This window comes from Elaeis guineensis, chromosome 10, assembly GCF_000442705.2.
Source record: "Elaeis guineensis isolate ETL-2024a chromosome 10, EG11, whole genome shotgun sequence".
Taxonomy (NCBI): Eukaryota; Viridiplantae; Streptophyta; class Magnoliopsida; order Arecales; family Arecaceae; genus Elaeis; species Elaeis guineensis.
Window position 1 is genome coordinate 37,321,844 of NC_026002.2, and position 16,973 is coordinate 37,338,816.

The 16,973-nt window shown below is 35.8% G+C and overlaps 2 protein-coding genes across 2 annotated transcripts; both read right to left on the reverse strand.

The window, feature by feature from the left end:
• Positions 1-1,090: 1,090 nt before the first annotated feature.
• Positions 1,091-1,846, reverse strand: LOC105052374 (mini zinc finger protein 1). The gene has a single exon (XM_010933159.4). The coding sequence runs from the start codon at positions 1,815-1,817 to the stop codon at positions 1,380-1,382; it is 438 nt and encodes a 145-aa protein (XP_010931461.3). The 5' UTR covers positions 1,818-1,846; the 3' UTR covers positions 1,091-1,379.
• Positions 1,847-5,989: 4,143 nt separating this feature from the next.
• On the reverse strand, positions 5,990-7,072 carry LOC105052373 (gibberellin-regulated protein 6). Its single transcript, XM_010933158.4, has 4 exons — positions 6,943-7,072; positions 6,715-6,759; positions 6,584-6,617; positions 5,990-6,448 (listed from the first exon to the last, which is right to left on the reverse strand). The coding sequence occupies exons 1-4, from the start codon at positions 7,003-7,005 to the stop codon at positions 6,267-6,269; spliced, it is 324 nt and encodes a 107-aa protein (XP_010931460.1). The 5' UTR covers positions 7,006-7,072; the 3' UTR covers positions 5,990-6,266.
• Positions 7,073-16,973: the final 9,901 nt, after the last annotated feature.

A 16,973-nucleotide genomic window follows, 5' to 3' on the forward strand; every position in this document is an offset into this window, starting at 1 on the left:
GGTTTTATCATCACCTCCCCTTTCATCAAAAAAAAAAGAAAAGAAAAGTAAAGAGATAATTCCTTTTATTTCAATGCACCTCAATCATTTATAGCTCCTTTGGCTTGATAAGTTGTGTATGATTACCCCACTCAATACTTGTTTGAGCTTCATCAAAGAGGTGGGCATAAGTTGTTTCACCTGTTTATGGAATTTGAAGTAAAAGGCAGTTAAAGTTTTAGGGAATGCCTCTTGGGAGATTCGAAGCGATCATCATTTTCTTTTTTTGTCTGATAAAGGAAAATAATAACACAAAAATATAAACACCTGTAGATTTGTGAGGTAATTTTGTTCAATGGAAAAAGGAAAGGCCCTTAAAGGGTCATGATAACATTGATATGGTCGTAGAATGGTGATAATGCTGCAACAATAACAAACAAAAATAAATCCAGCACTTTCAACCAAGCTTATAGCGTAGCAGAAAAAAAAAAAACGCTGATAACATTGAATTAGTTGGCTCAAAAACGAGCTTGAGGAGGGTGAATGGAAGACAACAATTATTTTTACAGCCACTATAAGCAAGAAATTTCCAAATTATGACCCGAGTTTGAAGGTTCTTCAAAGCTCTCCTTTCAGCAGTAAAGATATTACCAGTCTCGGCTGAGTTTCCCCTCCATGTCCCTACTTATATGAGCTGCAATGAGTAGACATCTTACCACTACATAACTCCAATTCCTCAAAGGGATGAGCATCCATGTTTGAGGCTATAGAGGAGTCAAAAAAGAAACAAAACACTTGAGAGGACTGAGAACAAGATATGATAGTTTAATTACTCCATTGAATTTAAAAACAATAGAGGTGTCATCTTCTCCCATATAAATATCGCCACTTCTATGCTGATGTCTATATGCAATGTTATTTTTTAAACACAAACTTCGTACCAGGCAATGCAATTTTTAATCAAGAGTTCCAAGTTACTCACATCTGAAATGCTTCCTAATAATCAAACTAAGAAGATGAAAAGTTCCATCAGCTTGAGCTCCAATCTCTTCAGACCAAGATCCTATCCACCAACACCATGAATGGATCCAGATTGCCAAGATCCAAACAATTGACATAAATATATCTTACCATATCATGTATGAGATAAAAAGCAACAATACACTCACAAAACAAGCACTTCTACAAACAACCCAAAAACAAGTCATATGTAACACTACCCACAACAAATTCAACTCCTAGTCTTTTTTTTTGACAAACTCCAAAACCAAAAGGGCAAGGGAAAGAACACTTAACAACCTTAAATCCCTTACAACAATCTCGTTTCATTAGCAATAGTAACTAAGAGAGAAGAAAAAGGCTTCCAAGACCATGATGGCAAGAGATAGAGCCAAGCTGGTTCACCGCCGGGAAGTGGAGATGGAGGAGCAGTCACAAACGGTCTCGGTCTCGACCTCTCGCTTGTGGAAGCTCCGGTGGCAGTTGCAGGCGGCGCAGCGGAGGGCGTCGCTCGTCCCCTCCTCCCCCGACGCCATGAACTCGCGGCAGCCGTCCACCGCGTAGCCACCGATGCTGGCGGCGTGGTTCTTCCTGCACTCTCTGTACCTCACGACTTTCTCTTTCGTCGCCACAGAGCCATTGGAGGACGGCTTCTTGGGGTCTTGTTGGGGTCCCATGGTGGTCTTTCTGGATGATGGTGGTGGTGGTGGCTTCTTAGTGCTCACCGCCGCTCCCGGGTCTTTGAGGGAAGGAGGGGGAGAGAAGAGGCGGATGGAAGAGAAGGAAGTTGGCTTTGAAGGAGGTGAATTTATATGGAAATGACTTGAATGTACAGCCATTAATTATGTGAACAAGGAATAGGAAAACACTGTAGATCCCAAACAAAGTTTTAACCTTCTCTACCAAAAAAAAAAACAACAAAGTTTTAACCTTAGAGCAGTTCCCAGCAAACCCTTTTTTTTATTACTAATTTAATTTATTAAATCAATTTAAAATAAAAAAATATTCATAAAAAATCAATAATAAAAATATTAATAGATTTAAAAATATTCAATAAATCAAAAATAATTAACTATATATATATATCACCATTCAATTTATAATGCTATTTAATTATCTCTTCATAAATATATGATTTTAAAACTATCAAGCAAAACATTACCTAGCATGACTAAGCACTATAAAGTAAAGATACGTAGGAGAACAGATTGAAATTATAGAAATTATTTAACCGAAGTTCTTCCAAGAAGAAAATCCCTCAAATAATTTTTATTTTTTAAAAAAATACTTTTTTTTAAATGTATCCAAGTTGAAGCTGTAGTACTGCTATGAGATGTGCCACCCTTATTATCCAAATTGTAGACATGACGTGGTTGAGAAACATGCGACCAACAAGTAGTTTTTGACAGTGCAACCAGTCCTTTACTCAGATAAATCTGTACGGTCTCAATCAAACACCTTAACAAAAAGGGGAATCAAGAGGCCAGCAGGATTAGCGTAAGCCCGTGCCTCTGTCTCCTCCTCTAAACACTGTCCCATTCCTCACACACACATCGAGAAAGTTGTACATGAGCCTCAATACGTGTCGATTATAGTACAACTCTGCAGAGAGACTCCCATTTGGACCGCTACGTATTAAATTAAAGGACTTTCCATTCATAAATGAAAGGTGATATTCCAGGAAGATATTTTGAGAAAAAGAAAAATCTAAGAAGATTAGATAAGTTCAATCACCTTTCATACGATTCAAAGACTAGTGGACCCCAGTTTCAGTCAACATGAACAGTTAGTTCATACGTGCAACCTAACGATTTGATGCAATATATATATGTAGAACATATTGTGGTATTTTAATGTGTCAATATACCCTTACTAATAACTAATACTAAAATACTAGTTCTTGTTGGCTCTTGAAGGGAAGAACCGAGAGAATCATATAAATAAAATTGGCCAAGAAGCTTCGTGAAGAAAAAGAAAGATCAGTATTTATATAACAATACAGCTAATATTGTACTTCATAAATATACAGCAAGTACTATTTTATTCACACCTGATTACACTAGGGGAAGTATTAATGGCTAGCATCCTCCATTTAACATATATATATATATATATATATATATATATATATATATATATATATTGTGCTTCTTTTTTTTTTTTTTTGATATGAATATATTGCGCTTCTCTAAGCAGTGGCTAGATTAAGTAGAATGTATGTGTGGATAACTAGGACATATGGAGCACCTCATGGATGGATATCTATCATTGGATTGCAATCAATTTTTGTCATACAAATATAAGGATGAAACTGGCATATATCACATTTTGTTAGTCTCCATCATTGGTTCTCTATCAAAATAGGGCCCATGCATGTTTATCATGTCTGGCAAGAAACAGTCTGCAGGTTTTTTCCCCTTATCGATGAAAACTTGAAAGCATGATTTGAACATGATGGGAAAGGGAAACTGTGATTGGCCAATCAATGTCAGCTCTAAACTTTTCGAATCGGTTGAGGATTCTAGATTATTGCACTTCATTGGCTGCCATCCGTATCTTTATTTCCAATGGTGCAACATCAAAGACTAAAATTTCCTCCATTTTACCGTGTCATGCAATCAAAAGAGAAAAATTACCATGACATAGGTGCATCAAATAGTTCTACCGTCCAATACATCTACCAAAGATACCTCACGATATATATATATATATATATATATATATATATATATATATATATATATATATATATATATATATATATATATATATATATATATATATATATATATATATATATATATATATATATATATATATATATATATATATATATATATATATATATATATATTTATTTATTTGAACAGTTTGTCTCCAACTTTTTTTTTTTTTTTTTTTAAATGTCTTCTGCGGTGACAACATATTAGTTGAGTTGCTTGCACCAAAAAAAAAAAAAAAAAAAAAAAAAAAAGGAGATCTTGGGTAGACATTTATAGATTTTGTGTTCGAAAGCAACTGAAGTGGGTCAATCCGTGTCTATATATGTATGTACAAATGTTGGCCTTGATCAAGTTACAAAGTATCACACTTTTTAATGAATTAGCCAATAAACATCCCACGATGACAATTCGAGTCATTGGATATAAGTTATTATCTCTAAAAATATTTATAAATAAAAAATTATATGACTTAAAGATTTCTAATCTATGCATCAAATGCCCAAAAATTTTATATTATATAGGATATAACTTGAGCATGACCATAGACATAGATATGTATATATGTCCATATTGAGTGCATATATGCATGCACGTGTGTGTGTGTGTGATGTGCATACTTACACACACATATTTATGTATATAGTCTGTTTCATTTCTATATCTAAAGGCCCACATTTGGCAGCATTTTGTATACCTGCATCGGACCTATCAATGTTGATGAGGACTTCTGAATGCTTTAATTTTAGCTTTAATTTTTTTAAAAAATATGGATGATGGATATTAATATATTATTGCTATACAGAAACAGATGTTTGGATATGATATTGATACAATTTGTTTTGAAACTGAGAAGAACATTAGCCCATTGAAATCAGGGTTCTTTCGGCTTACTGATGAATATAGATTTTAAGTCTATGGCCAGTTTTTTGTTGTTTAAAAATATTTTATCCATGTCTAATCACACACATACATGCATATACCTACACAAATAAAAACTATCACCTACCTATCTCTAATTTTCATAAATCTTTTGTTTAAAAAATGAATAAATATTCACATATATAATTAATTTAATTATATTTGATATGAAAGTAAGCAATGGCATCAAATTTCAATATCATAGCCCTAGTGGGCATTGACAGGTTTTTCTTTCACGCATGCCTTTTTTTTTTCTGATGACAAAAAAAAAAAAAAGCATGCCTTAGAAGTTGTAGAGGGGGAGCAGAGCAGAGACATGATTTGATATTTTGTAGTGGTCTTGCCCCACCACCCTTTGTTTATTGATTGTGCGTAGGACTTTGGAGGCCAAGAGGATGAAAGGCCGGCATCATGGTTCATAAATTAGAATTTCGTGTGGCGTGCAACATGAGGCAGTTTTCTCTCCATTTCCTTCTCACTTACTGTACCCATGAAGAAGGTGATGAAACAAATTAAAGTGGAATAAAGTGGAGTAGGTAAAGCAGGGAGACATTCTCCATAAAGCGATGGAGGATTTCGTAGAGCTATTGGATACGAGCCTCCTTTCGGTTCCTGTATCTTTTTATGGTGGCCACAGGCCACATAAGGTGGGCTACATAGGGCTGATTTGCTTAGTTTCAAAGTTTCCACAGTTTCAGGTCCATACTGATTGCGTTGCTAATGTGGCCAGCCTTCTCACTCTCATAAAATGAGGCGTGAAACTGAAATTTTTTGTTTTCTAAACAATTAGTTACAACATTTTTTTTTTTTGGTGATAATTATAACACTTCGGAAGCCGCAAGATAACCAACTAATGGATGATATTTTTACAAGGTTCAGAACTCATGATCCCATGATAAAAGTAAGGACCTTATCCTGCCTAAAAAGCTTTATTAATAAATTATTCCTATTTTCATCAATGAATTATTACCTTTACAAAGATGATGCATCTTAATTTTGTAAAAAATACACCCCTTCAGATTCTCTAGCTAATGACTTTTTCATCTTTATCTCGTCGGTTGAACTAAATTATTTACAATTAAAGACACAGGTAGTGAAAATATTATCTAGTACATAGTTAGGTCCTGCAGCTTCCTCTCCTCCCATCCTGGGAAAATCAATACTAATATATCACTTCTAATTAATATATTAAGATCCCTTTTGTCTTCTGGAATTAATATCTTATGCAAGTGAAACCCAATAATCTCACCAAACTAAAGCTTGACAAACCACAACAGCTAACCATGATGGGATGAGACACTGGAAAAGGAGTTCAACATCAATACATCAAATAGATGGAACAACACTCAGTGTCACCAGAATTTTTTTTTCAAAAAAAAGCAGCACATATTTGATGGCCAGAAGATAGGCAACTCCCATAGTTATAGTGAAGGAAAACCAGACATCCAAGGTTAGTACTTTAGAAGCCCTGGCACCCAGGACAGCCCAGCCCATTCCAAAACAAAACATAACAAGCCCATAAAAGACATGCAGATGATGATTATGGAGCATATGGTGATACCAGAAAAATCACCAACCATACAACCCATCCATATATAGACCTACAACCATATAACTAGCTAAACGACTAATGTATCCATATGGATCTCAAGGGCATTTGGGGCCACCACGCTTGGTCTTCCAGTTGTTGTAGCATGAGCAGACCTGCTTGTTTCCATAGAACCCCGGAGGCACACACAGACACTTCCTGCAGCACTTCTGGCAGAAGAACATGCACGGCTTGTGATACTGCGTCCGAGAGCACCTCCTGCTACACTCACCCGGACACTCTATATATGTATATGTATATGTATACATACATACATATGAAACCCATCACAAATAATCACATTAAGAAAGGGCAAAGCCAAAACACAAGGAAACTCAGTAATGGTATTCCGCATAAGACCTAGTTAGCAACTTACGATAGCTTTTTAGGCTTCCAGAGCCATGCCTCCCCTGGATAATATCCAAAAACAAAGTTTGAGACTTACTTGGAACCAACCACATGAGGACCATAACATGTATTAAAAAAATTTATAAAAAAAAAGCTTACCCCTTGGCTCTTCTTAGCCAGCTCCACCTCTACCTCATGCCCGATCTACATCAACAAGCAGGGAAAATTGGTGAGAAATGAGTACAAGTGCGTGCACGGTGCCACCTAGTAGGCAACACGGGACATTTTGTTATATAGTGTATATATATATATAATATATATAATATTATATATATACAAATATATATGGATTCATGTGCCTAAGAGTGTACAACGGTAGAAACTCACCCCACATAAGACCATGGAGAATGTGATGAGTAATAGGAGGAACAGTGGGAGCAACTTGGCCATTGAAGAGGAGAAGAATAGTGGAGGAGAAGGGTTCAAAGCTTAATCTATAAGAAAAAGAGAAAGGAGTCCCATATATATGAAGGAAGTTGATGGTATCTTTCTGTAGGCAAAGAGGAGGGACAGAGGTGCAGGGAAAGCATGTGGACTCTGAGCGGCAGCACACTGCACGAGGAACAGGGTGACCGTTCTTGGCGCGCTTTGGAGGGGCTCCAAGGCTAGACTATACGTGGTCTTCTTCTATTGGATGCAAGCATGCGCAGGAGTTATTGTGTTTTTTTATGAGTAAACGGAGTCATTGTTTCTTTAAAGATGGTCAAAAAGTGAAACGATTACTTCGGAAGATGTGGTCAAATGAAAAGATTGATGTCTCGTAAACCAAAGTAGCTAGAATGGGAACCTCTCATTAGATCGGCGGACGAGTCTGAAACCGTGTTGGGTGCAACAACAACGGTGATGTACCTCCGAGAAAAGGGAAAGAGAATGGGGGATGGCATGAGTGGCCATCTACATGCTCATCGATTTGAGCGGCTGTGAGTGGCGACATGCTCGACCATATCATGCATGCCGTGTGTAGGGTCCAGGCGGATCCTCTGATCAGCTGGCCTAGGTCAGGATTTTAGATAACTCGGCCTCTCTGACCATGGCTTGGTGCCAAGGAAGGCCTGAAGATCTATATCTTCGACGCAAAAGAATGATGCATCTCTCTGTTTTTTTTTTTTTTTTTTTGCCCTTTTCGAAATATACATCATTGAATCACAGAATAACCACTACGAGAAGAAGAGTTCAGTATGCTTTGAGATGTGTGCAACATATGTTCCACCAATTGATGTTGGAAAAAAAGATCTATTATTTTTGCATGCGAAAGATACAACCTGAACCCTTTGGAAGCAATTGGGTCGGAGCCCCTATTCGACGTCGAGGAGGAGGAGGATTTTTTCCTCCTCGAACCCTGTTGGGGTAGGAAGATGACATGCCTAAGTCTTTTCTTCTCTGTTCTTTCTTCTTGGCTTTATTTGGAGTTCTACAGTCTCCACTGTGCCATTAATTGATGTCACTGTGCTTATGGGAAACGGTTATCATAGCTCGACGAAAGCAAGGCATTTGGCCTCCATTCTCTCACTATTCTTCTTCCCCATCTTCTTTTCCTTTTTTTTTTTTTTTTTTTTTTTGGTAACACCATCTTCCCTAGCTATTTTGAAATCACCGTTGCCTACTTAGTTTTTGTGCTGAATCATGACTGAAATTTCCCCATTTGTATTTATCTTTTCGTTCCACTCTATCCGCCACCACCATCGAGAGGTCACTGTCGTGTGCATGGCCAGCTTCTTCTATTTAGAGAGGAGAACATGTGAATCTCCCTCACTCTTGCATTCTCTCTCTTTTGCTCCTCTCTTTCTTCCTCGTCTTCACTCTTTTTCTCTCTCCCTTTACTCTTTTTTTTTTTTTTGATAGAAACTCCCTTTACCCTTTCCAGATGCCCTACAGACCAATATACAGGTACTTTGTGGATTCCGGTTGGCCCGAGAAGGACCCGACATTGTACGAGGAGGGATCCCGAGCTAGGATTATGCGACAATCTACGCATCCATATATAATATTTTAATATTAATGTTGATTATATATATGATTAATCTGAGGACGAGATTTGATTCTGTAAGAGGACAACCATTTCCATGGGATGATTATTATTTTTCGTATGATTGCTGATATGAATATATAAATATATAATTTTTTATTATGTATATGTATCGTATATTAATTGTTTAGAATAAGATACCGACTGTTTTAAAATTGGACAAAAAAATATGGTATGAAGTTATGTTTTATTTAAGAAGAATAAAATTAAATAATTTGTTGATTAGATAGAAGAATTTAGACGAGCACAATATTGATTGCTAGTCAAGTGCCAAAGCATACTATTTTGAATCGTAAGAAATGGGCCAAATCATAATATATTAGCTTGTCAGACTAACACTATAAGAAAATAATATTTTTATGATCGATTTTATGATCAAATCTTTTTATCAAATTTATGATCAATTTTTAGATAAATATTAATATAGCGATCAATTTAAAATCAGTTGCAAAATTGATTGCTGAATTTTCCATCGGAAGGCATACCAATATTTTGAGATTGATTTATTGAATATAAAAAAAATTATAAAAAAATATTTTTTATATTTTTACAATCAAAAAATTGGTAACAAAATATTTTAATTATTTATTTCTATTTTTGAATAATTTTGAAACTGATTTTTTTGTCGCAAAAAATATGTAATATTTTGCGATCGAAAAATCAATCGCAAAGTTTTTAATTTTTAAATTGTAAAAATATTTTGCTAGCGATTTTTTGAACGTAAATTTTTTTAATAATTTACAACTGATAAATTTTTCACAAAAACTTTTAATTATTTTTAATTTCAATACATTTACGATCGATTTTTCAATTGTAAAATATAAAAAAATTTATGACTGAAAAATCGATCACAAAATTTTTGAATTATATTTTTAATCTATAAAAATTTTATGATCAATTTTTTGATTATAATATTTTTTTAATATTTTACAACCAAAAAATCAATCATAAAATATTTTAATTATTTTTTAATTTACATATATTTACGATCGATTTTTTGGCTGTAAAATATTAAAAAAATTTACGATCAAAAAATCGATCGTAAAATTTTTGAATTATTTTTTTAATCTATAAATAAGTTTGTGACCAATTTTTTAGTTGCAAAATATAAAAAAAAAATTGCAACCAAAAAATTAATCATAAAATTCTTGAATTATATTTTTAATCTATAAAAAATCTTACGATCGATTTTTTGGTTGTAAAATTTTTTTAATATTTTGCAACCAAAAAAATCAATCATAAAATATTTTAATTATTTTTTTATTTAAATATATTTATGATCGATTTTTTGGTTTAAAATATTAAAAAAATTTATGATCACAAAATCGATTGTAAAATTTTTGAAATTTTTTTTAATCTATAAATAAGTTTGCGATCGATTTTTGGGTTGCAAAGTATTAAAAATTTTATGACCCAAAAATCGATCGCAAAATTCTTGAGTTATTGTTTTAATCTATAAATAAGTTTACGACCAATTTTTTGATTATAAAATTTTTTTAATATTTTACAATCAAAAAATTGATCATAAATTTGAATTCTGAAAAAAATTAATTGATGTCTTTATTTATTTTAAATAAAATTAAATATTTAAATTTTAAAAAATTAATTTTAAATTATATTATATTTAAAGATCGATTTAGCAACTGATTTATCAGTTGCTAAATCTTGTTTATAACTCTCTTCTCCTCCTAATCCTAGCCGTGCCCGAACCCCCTCTTCTCTTCGCCCCCTCTCCGAATTGCCTGCGACGGCCCCCGTCCCCTCCCCACTCCCGCACTCCCCCTCCCCTCCCCCCTCCTGCACTCCCCTTCTTCTTCTCCTCTCCTTCTCTTTCTCCTCCCAATCCTAGCCATGCTCGAACTCCCTCTTCTCCTCGCTCCCTCTCTGACCCACCCACGATGGCCCCCACTCCCCTCTCCGACGATCGTATTCCCCCTCCCCTCCCCCCTCGCCTCCCGCACTTCTCTTCTCCTTCTCCTCCTCCTCCCCTTCTCCTTCTCCTTCCAATCCTAGCCACGCCCAAACCCCCTCTTCTCCTCGACCCCGTGATGGTCCCCACTCCCCTCTTCGACGACCGCATTCCCTCTCTCCTCCCCCCTCCCACACTTCCCTTCTCCTTCTCCTTCTCCTCCCCTTCTCCTTCTCCTCCCAACCCAAGCCGTGCCCGAACCCCCTCTTCTCCTCGCCCCCTCCTCGATCCACCCGCGATGGCCCCCCTCCCCTCCTCTCTCCCACATTTCCCTTCTCCTTCTCCTCTCCTTCTCCTCCCAACCCTAGCCATGCCCGAACCCCCTCTTCTCCTCGCCCCCTCCCCAGCCCACCCACGACTGCCCCCCCTCTCCTCCCGACGACCACATTCCTCCCTCCTGTGGTCCCCTTCTCCTTCTCCTCCCCTTCTCTTTTCATCGAACCTCCTCTCCTTCTTCTTGCCGCCATCTACCGTCGATCTCCACAGTCATCATGCTTCCCATTATCACTGGCATCAGCCTTCACCAATCTCCCTTAGGTATTTTTTTCTCTGTCCCGAGCCATCCAGAGCATGCCGACCTCCTCCCTTTCTCCTTATCGCCACCTGCCGTCAATCTCCATCAGTGCCGTGCTCTCCATTGTCACCAACGTCAACCTTCACCGATCTCCCTCAAATGATCAAAATCTAACTTTCTTTTGTTTTTATTTTTTTATATTTTTTTCTAATTTTTTTCTAATTTTTTTCTAATTTTTCCTCTGCTTTTCTTGTTCTCAGGTGTGTCAATCGAGTGGGTGGCTCAGGATTTTTTTTGTTTACTGCAACGATGAAGGCATCAGAGAGGATGCCGTTGTGGGTTTTGAACTCTCCCTGTACCTCCACAAAAAATGCCACAAAAAATAAAAATAATATAATATAAAAAATAATATAAAAATAAAAAATAAAAAATAAAAATTGGAGGTCGATTTTGCAACCAAATTTTATTTTAATAATTTTCAATAAATTTAGCAACCAATTTTGTAATCAATTTTAAAAATTAAAATATTATAAAAAATAAATTATGATTGATTTTATGATTAAATTTTTAAATAAAAATATTTAAAAAACTTAGCAACCAATTATTTTGATTGATAAATCGGTTGCAAAATAATTAACAATTTTTTATTTTCGATGGTTAAATCAGTAGTAAAATTTTAATTATTTTTTTTTACTTTCGATCATAAAATCGATCGTAAAATAAATTAGCAACTAAATTTTATTATTTAGCAATCGATTTTGTAGTTGCTAAATTCTTATTTTCTTATAGTTTAAGCATGGATATTATAGTTTATCATCACACATTGAAGAGTGGGTGTTATAGTTTGCTACTACAGGATAAAATGTGGATTTTGATTTGTTAATTACAAGTCAAAGCATGACTATGGCTAGTCCAAATCAAAAAGATAATTATTGATCAGAAATTAGGATAATGATGGAAGATAAGGTATATGAAATTATTGTTGAACAAAAGTTTTGGAATGATGACGCATTTGATGTGTTTTTTTTGAATGAGTTATATATTTGATTTATATGCACATAATTATATAGATTTATTGGAACTTTATTGAATAATCATTCTGAGGTTTTATGATTTTTGTATAATATTTGATATAGTTGATCTTTATTTTAAATTTACCTTATCTATGTTGGTATGATTATGGGGATCCTTATTGAGTTGTAATGCTCACATCACATCTCTTCTTTTTCTTTCAAAATTGCAGGATGTATAGCCTCAATAGAGTTGGATATGGTGTTCGAGTTATGAAGTTATTAATTAGTTAGTCTATTTTTTATACCAAATGAATATTTAAATAATTTATAATTAAATAAATTTAATTATTTGATTATAATAGATTTATTTAATTAGATTATTTGATTATTTTGATGATATTGTAAATTTTGCTCATCCTAAAAAGCTCTACAATTTTAGAATTTATGTGGCCGTATCGCATATCCAACCTACATAATGGGTTTAGGGTACGATACCGTGTATGTTTGAGAGAGGATGAAAGGAATAGAGACAAGAGAACAGTTGTAGAGAAATTTTAGAAAAAGATAGATGTGTAAGATTGAAAACGGATCGGACTAGGTCGGGCCATACCTCTATCCGAACCCGATCTGAAATAATTTTTCAAATTTCGGACCGGACTTAGGTCCAATTTTTTTTTTAACGTTTAAGGCCTAAGCTCGGACCGAGCCCAAGCTCGAGCCCGGTCCGAACTCAATCGAACCGGCCCAAGCCCAAATCCAACCCCAAGACCCGACCCCAACCCCTCCCTCTCCCACTGTTTCTCTCCTTCCATTCTCCCTCTCTCAAAATTTCCACACCTCTCTAAGTGACTCCCTACTCCAGTGCAAGCACTCCCACTCCCTCTCCCGTTCGTGTAGCCGTCGCAGCTGGTGATGATGTCGGTCGCTCCCTCTCCCTTTCGTGTAGCCATTATGGCTGGTGATGGTGTTAGCCACCTCCTGCTAGGGCTTCTTCTTCAGGTTCCCTTGACTAACCTCCAAGTACTACTCTCCTTAAGGCTAGAAGTGGGTCGGGCCAGGTCGGGTCATGCCCCTAACCAAGCCTAGCCCGATATTATTTTTCGAGCTTTGAGTCAGATTTAGGTCCAAAATTTTTTGAAAGACTTAGGTCCAAGCCCAGTCTAAACCTGATTGGGCCAGCCCACCCACACCATCTTTCTTTCATTTCTTAAAATAAAATAAAATAAAATCCTAAGTCCTATCCAATCGGAGAGGACCCATTGCCAGCGGCAGCGATAGAGGTGTCCTTACGGCTGGCGGCAATGGAATGATGGAGGTAGAGGGTAGCGAGGGAGCCGGCAGCATCACGGCAGGCATCACAGATGAAAGAGTCAAAGGTGGGGTCCTTAAGGTAGCGAGGCGGGTGATGATCTTGAGGAGGTGGGCGGAGGCATGGTCAGGGTGGGAGAAGCAAAGGAGGACGAGCAGAAAGAGGGACTTGCGGCAGACGACTGATCAATACATTAATATGAGATAAGAAGTATTAAAATTTTTGTTATTTAATCTCTATTATTTAGTATTTGATACTTCTTATGCTCTTTTCAGGAATTATTAATTGTGAAGACTTAATCACACATCAACTAGCAAAAGCTCCCAACATTTGCGGTGATGAAGCCTATGTTAGCCTATCTCTATCGATAAATTTTTAGCCAATATGTGCTTCCAGGTCAGAAGACAGCAAACCAACAACCCAGAGAAAAAATAGAGGCACAAGGCCCACATGATCGCATAGCCCAGAGGAAAGAAGCCTGCGTGGTTCACGCATGGTGCATAAGAGAGTGAAACACAAAACTGCATGGTCTACGCATGGTGTATGGGAGCAAGTGCACGGTCCATTCATGCACGACGCACGACGAGGGGCATGCGGTCCACAATGCAGCACACAACGCGTGCAATGCAGTTCAAGTCACGATCTTCAAACAGGTGCAGACTGGGCATGATCTTCACGAGCTTGCGGACACGATTTAAGTGCATGAGTGGGCTTGGGATGCGATGGAAACAAAGAAGCTTAGGGTTTTTAAAAGAGTCTTAATAGTCTAAAGGAGAAAGAGAGAGGTATGAGGATTTATGAAGGATTAGGAGACCTCATATAACCACTTGCAAAACCCTAGCCACCCATCCTCGCTTCCATTAATCCCACATTGCCTAGCAAACTAAACTTGATGCCTCCTAGCACCTATAAATAAGTCCTAATATCTCAACCTATTCAATCATCTATCCCCTCTCCATGCTTCCATCTATTCATGGCTTCTACTTCAATATTTCAGCAAGAAGGAGGATAAAGAGACCAACGGTGTGCAAGATCCCTTCCATAAGTGGCTGATTTCTTTGTCTTTGAGGAAGTAGATGAAACTTTTCTTTATTGAATATCTTTTCTTTTGTATGCAATCAACTATTTAAGCAATCTAAGGCTGTTTTTCTTTTGTTATTATTAAAGTATTTGTTGGGAATTGTGTTCCAAAGCTAATTGTCAGTCTGTTGACAATTATGCTCATGTTTATATATTGTATATGAATATTTATTAATAAAAATTATTTAGCTTTTTCATCACATTTTATCCATCTTTTTAGAACTTTTGTATTATGATGAAGTCTTTAGAATTATATTTAATTGATAAAAAAAGATTTATCATTTAGTCTTTAAAATATATTCACGACCAATGATATACTGTTAATAGGATAATAATGATATCAAGTATAGATCATTGTATGCCATATAGATTGGTTATCTTCTTAACCAAGAAGTGTGGTGACACTGGTATGGCATGCAGGTGGGATGTAGGAGTACATTCGCATCGAACGTGATCAATTATGGAATACTCTGCTGTCAAGAGTGACTCACGAAGGGTATAGGTATAAGTATTCTTTCGATCTGTGATCACTATAGTGACTTGTAAGCAACTCACTGTACTTTGATGTCGGACTATCTGAATTTCTTATTTAGTGACAGAAAATTTTTGGGTATAATCAAGTACTTATCAAATCGGTGCGTAAGTCAAGATAGGATTGACTCCTCTGAATAAGTAAGAATTAATGCATCAATATATTTCAATTTAGTAAAATCTTGATCAGGATAATTCACATGATGGATTTGAAAGGTTGAAATACAATGTGGTTGACTATTTCAGGATTGACAGTTAAACCGTAAGTCACCTTGAGCATTAAGATCAAAGGGATGAATTATACAGTAACTATACGTCAGTAGGTTCTTGAATGTTGCTTTACAATCTTTTGGCCTATTTGAATATCGAGTCCCATTGCTAGATAGTTACATCGATTAGTATAAAAATTTATTTCTATGCTATCGACTTAGATTCAAATCTATAGGATCACACACATTAAAAATTTTGATCTGATCAGATGACTGATCGGATGAAGAGTCTCATTAGATTGGGACTCTAGTGAAGAGTCCTACTGGATTGAGACTCTGGAGGAGAGTCCCACTGGACTGAAACTCTACTATTAATAAAAAATTTATTAGCAATTAGATTACTAATTTATTTAATTTGATTGAGCAATGAGGTTCGAATCAAGTCTAATTGAATTGAATTTAGCTTGACTTGGATTGGATTTGATTAGATCAAGCCTAATTGTAAGAAAAACTTATTCCTGATTTGATCAGGACTTTGGTTCAGTTAATTTCTAATTAGGTTAAAAATTTAATAAGAAGATTATATTTCTAATTAGATTAGATTCTTTCTTTTCATTGGGTCCAAACCAAATCAGATTTGGATTGAACCAAAATTGAAAAACTGAAGAATCTCAATCAATTAGAATTCTCTCCTTTGTGTATGCCCTAAAATCCATGCCATACATAACACGCAAAAGGAGTTTGCGTGAGGGATTTTTTGGCATGAGAAAAGAGGGCACAGAAATAGTGTGGGTGGTACTCATGATGAGTCATGAATCTTATCTCTTTTCTTATTTGAATTTGATTCAAATCATAGATAAGAAGATAAGAAGGAAAGAAATTAAGTTTCATGGGAAAGTATTGGTGGCGCCTAAATCCCTTTCCTTATTCACGTTGAGAAGGTTGATTGACGTGAGAAAGATCTGATTTCTTTCTCGTGCCATCACAAAAATTAGCCTGAAAATTTTGGATGCCATATCTTTTATGGCGTGAAGGGTGTTGGCACCTCCTCTTAACCCTAATCCTTAGCCCACCTATAAAAGGGATCCAATTGTTGGACGCCCAACAAGAGAAATGTGATTTCAAGAAAAGAAAAATAGTTTTCTCTAGCCTCTCCTCCTTCTCTTAGATCTTCTCCCTCTCTAGAGTATCCAAGAGATTCAAAGAAGAAGAAGAAATCAGCCATCAAAGATCTTCATGAGCTAGCACTCCTGAAGAGATTGATCAGCAATCGATCTTCGTATGGATGATCCATAGAGGTCGAACATCTTGTGTAGCTATGAGCAATCTGAAAAAGCTCCAATCCACGTGATATAATTATGGAGATCAGCAACCCATGCTTCGGTAATGAGTTTTGAACTCATTAGATCAGATTTGATTAGATCTAATGGTTAGATCTAATCTAGAGCATCGATATAATCGATGAAGATTTTATTATTTTTAGATGTTAATCACATATTTAATCATATTATAGATCTTGACAAGATAGTTTAGATTAGATTTTATGTATGTAATGTACATTAAATCATTTAATCTATCATGTTTTGCTATAAAATTTTAAAATTGCATGCATAGAACTATCCAGTGTTTCTTCAAATGGTATCCAAACCTCATTCAATATGATATGATTTTATATGTATTTAGATCTGATTTTATATTATTTAGATC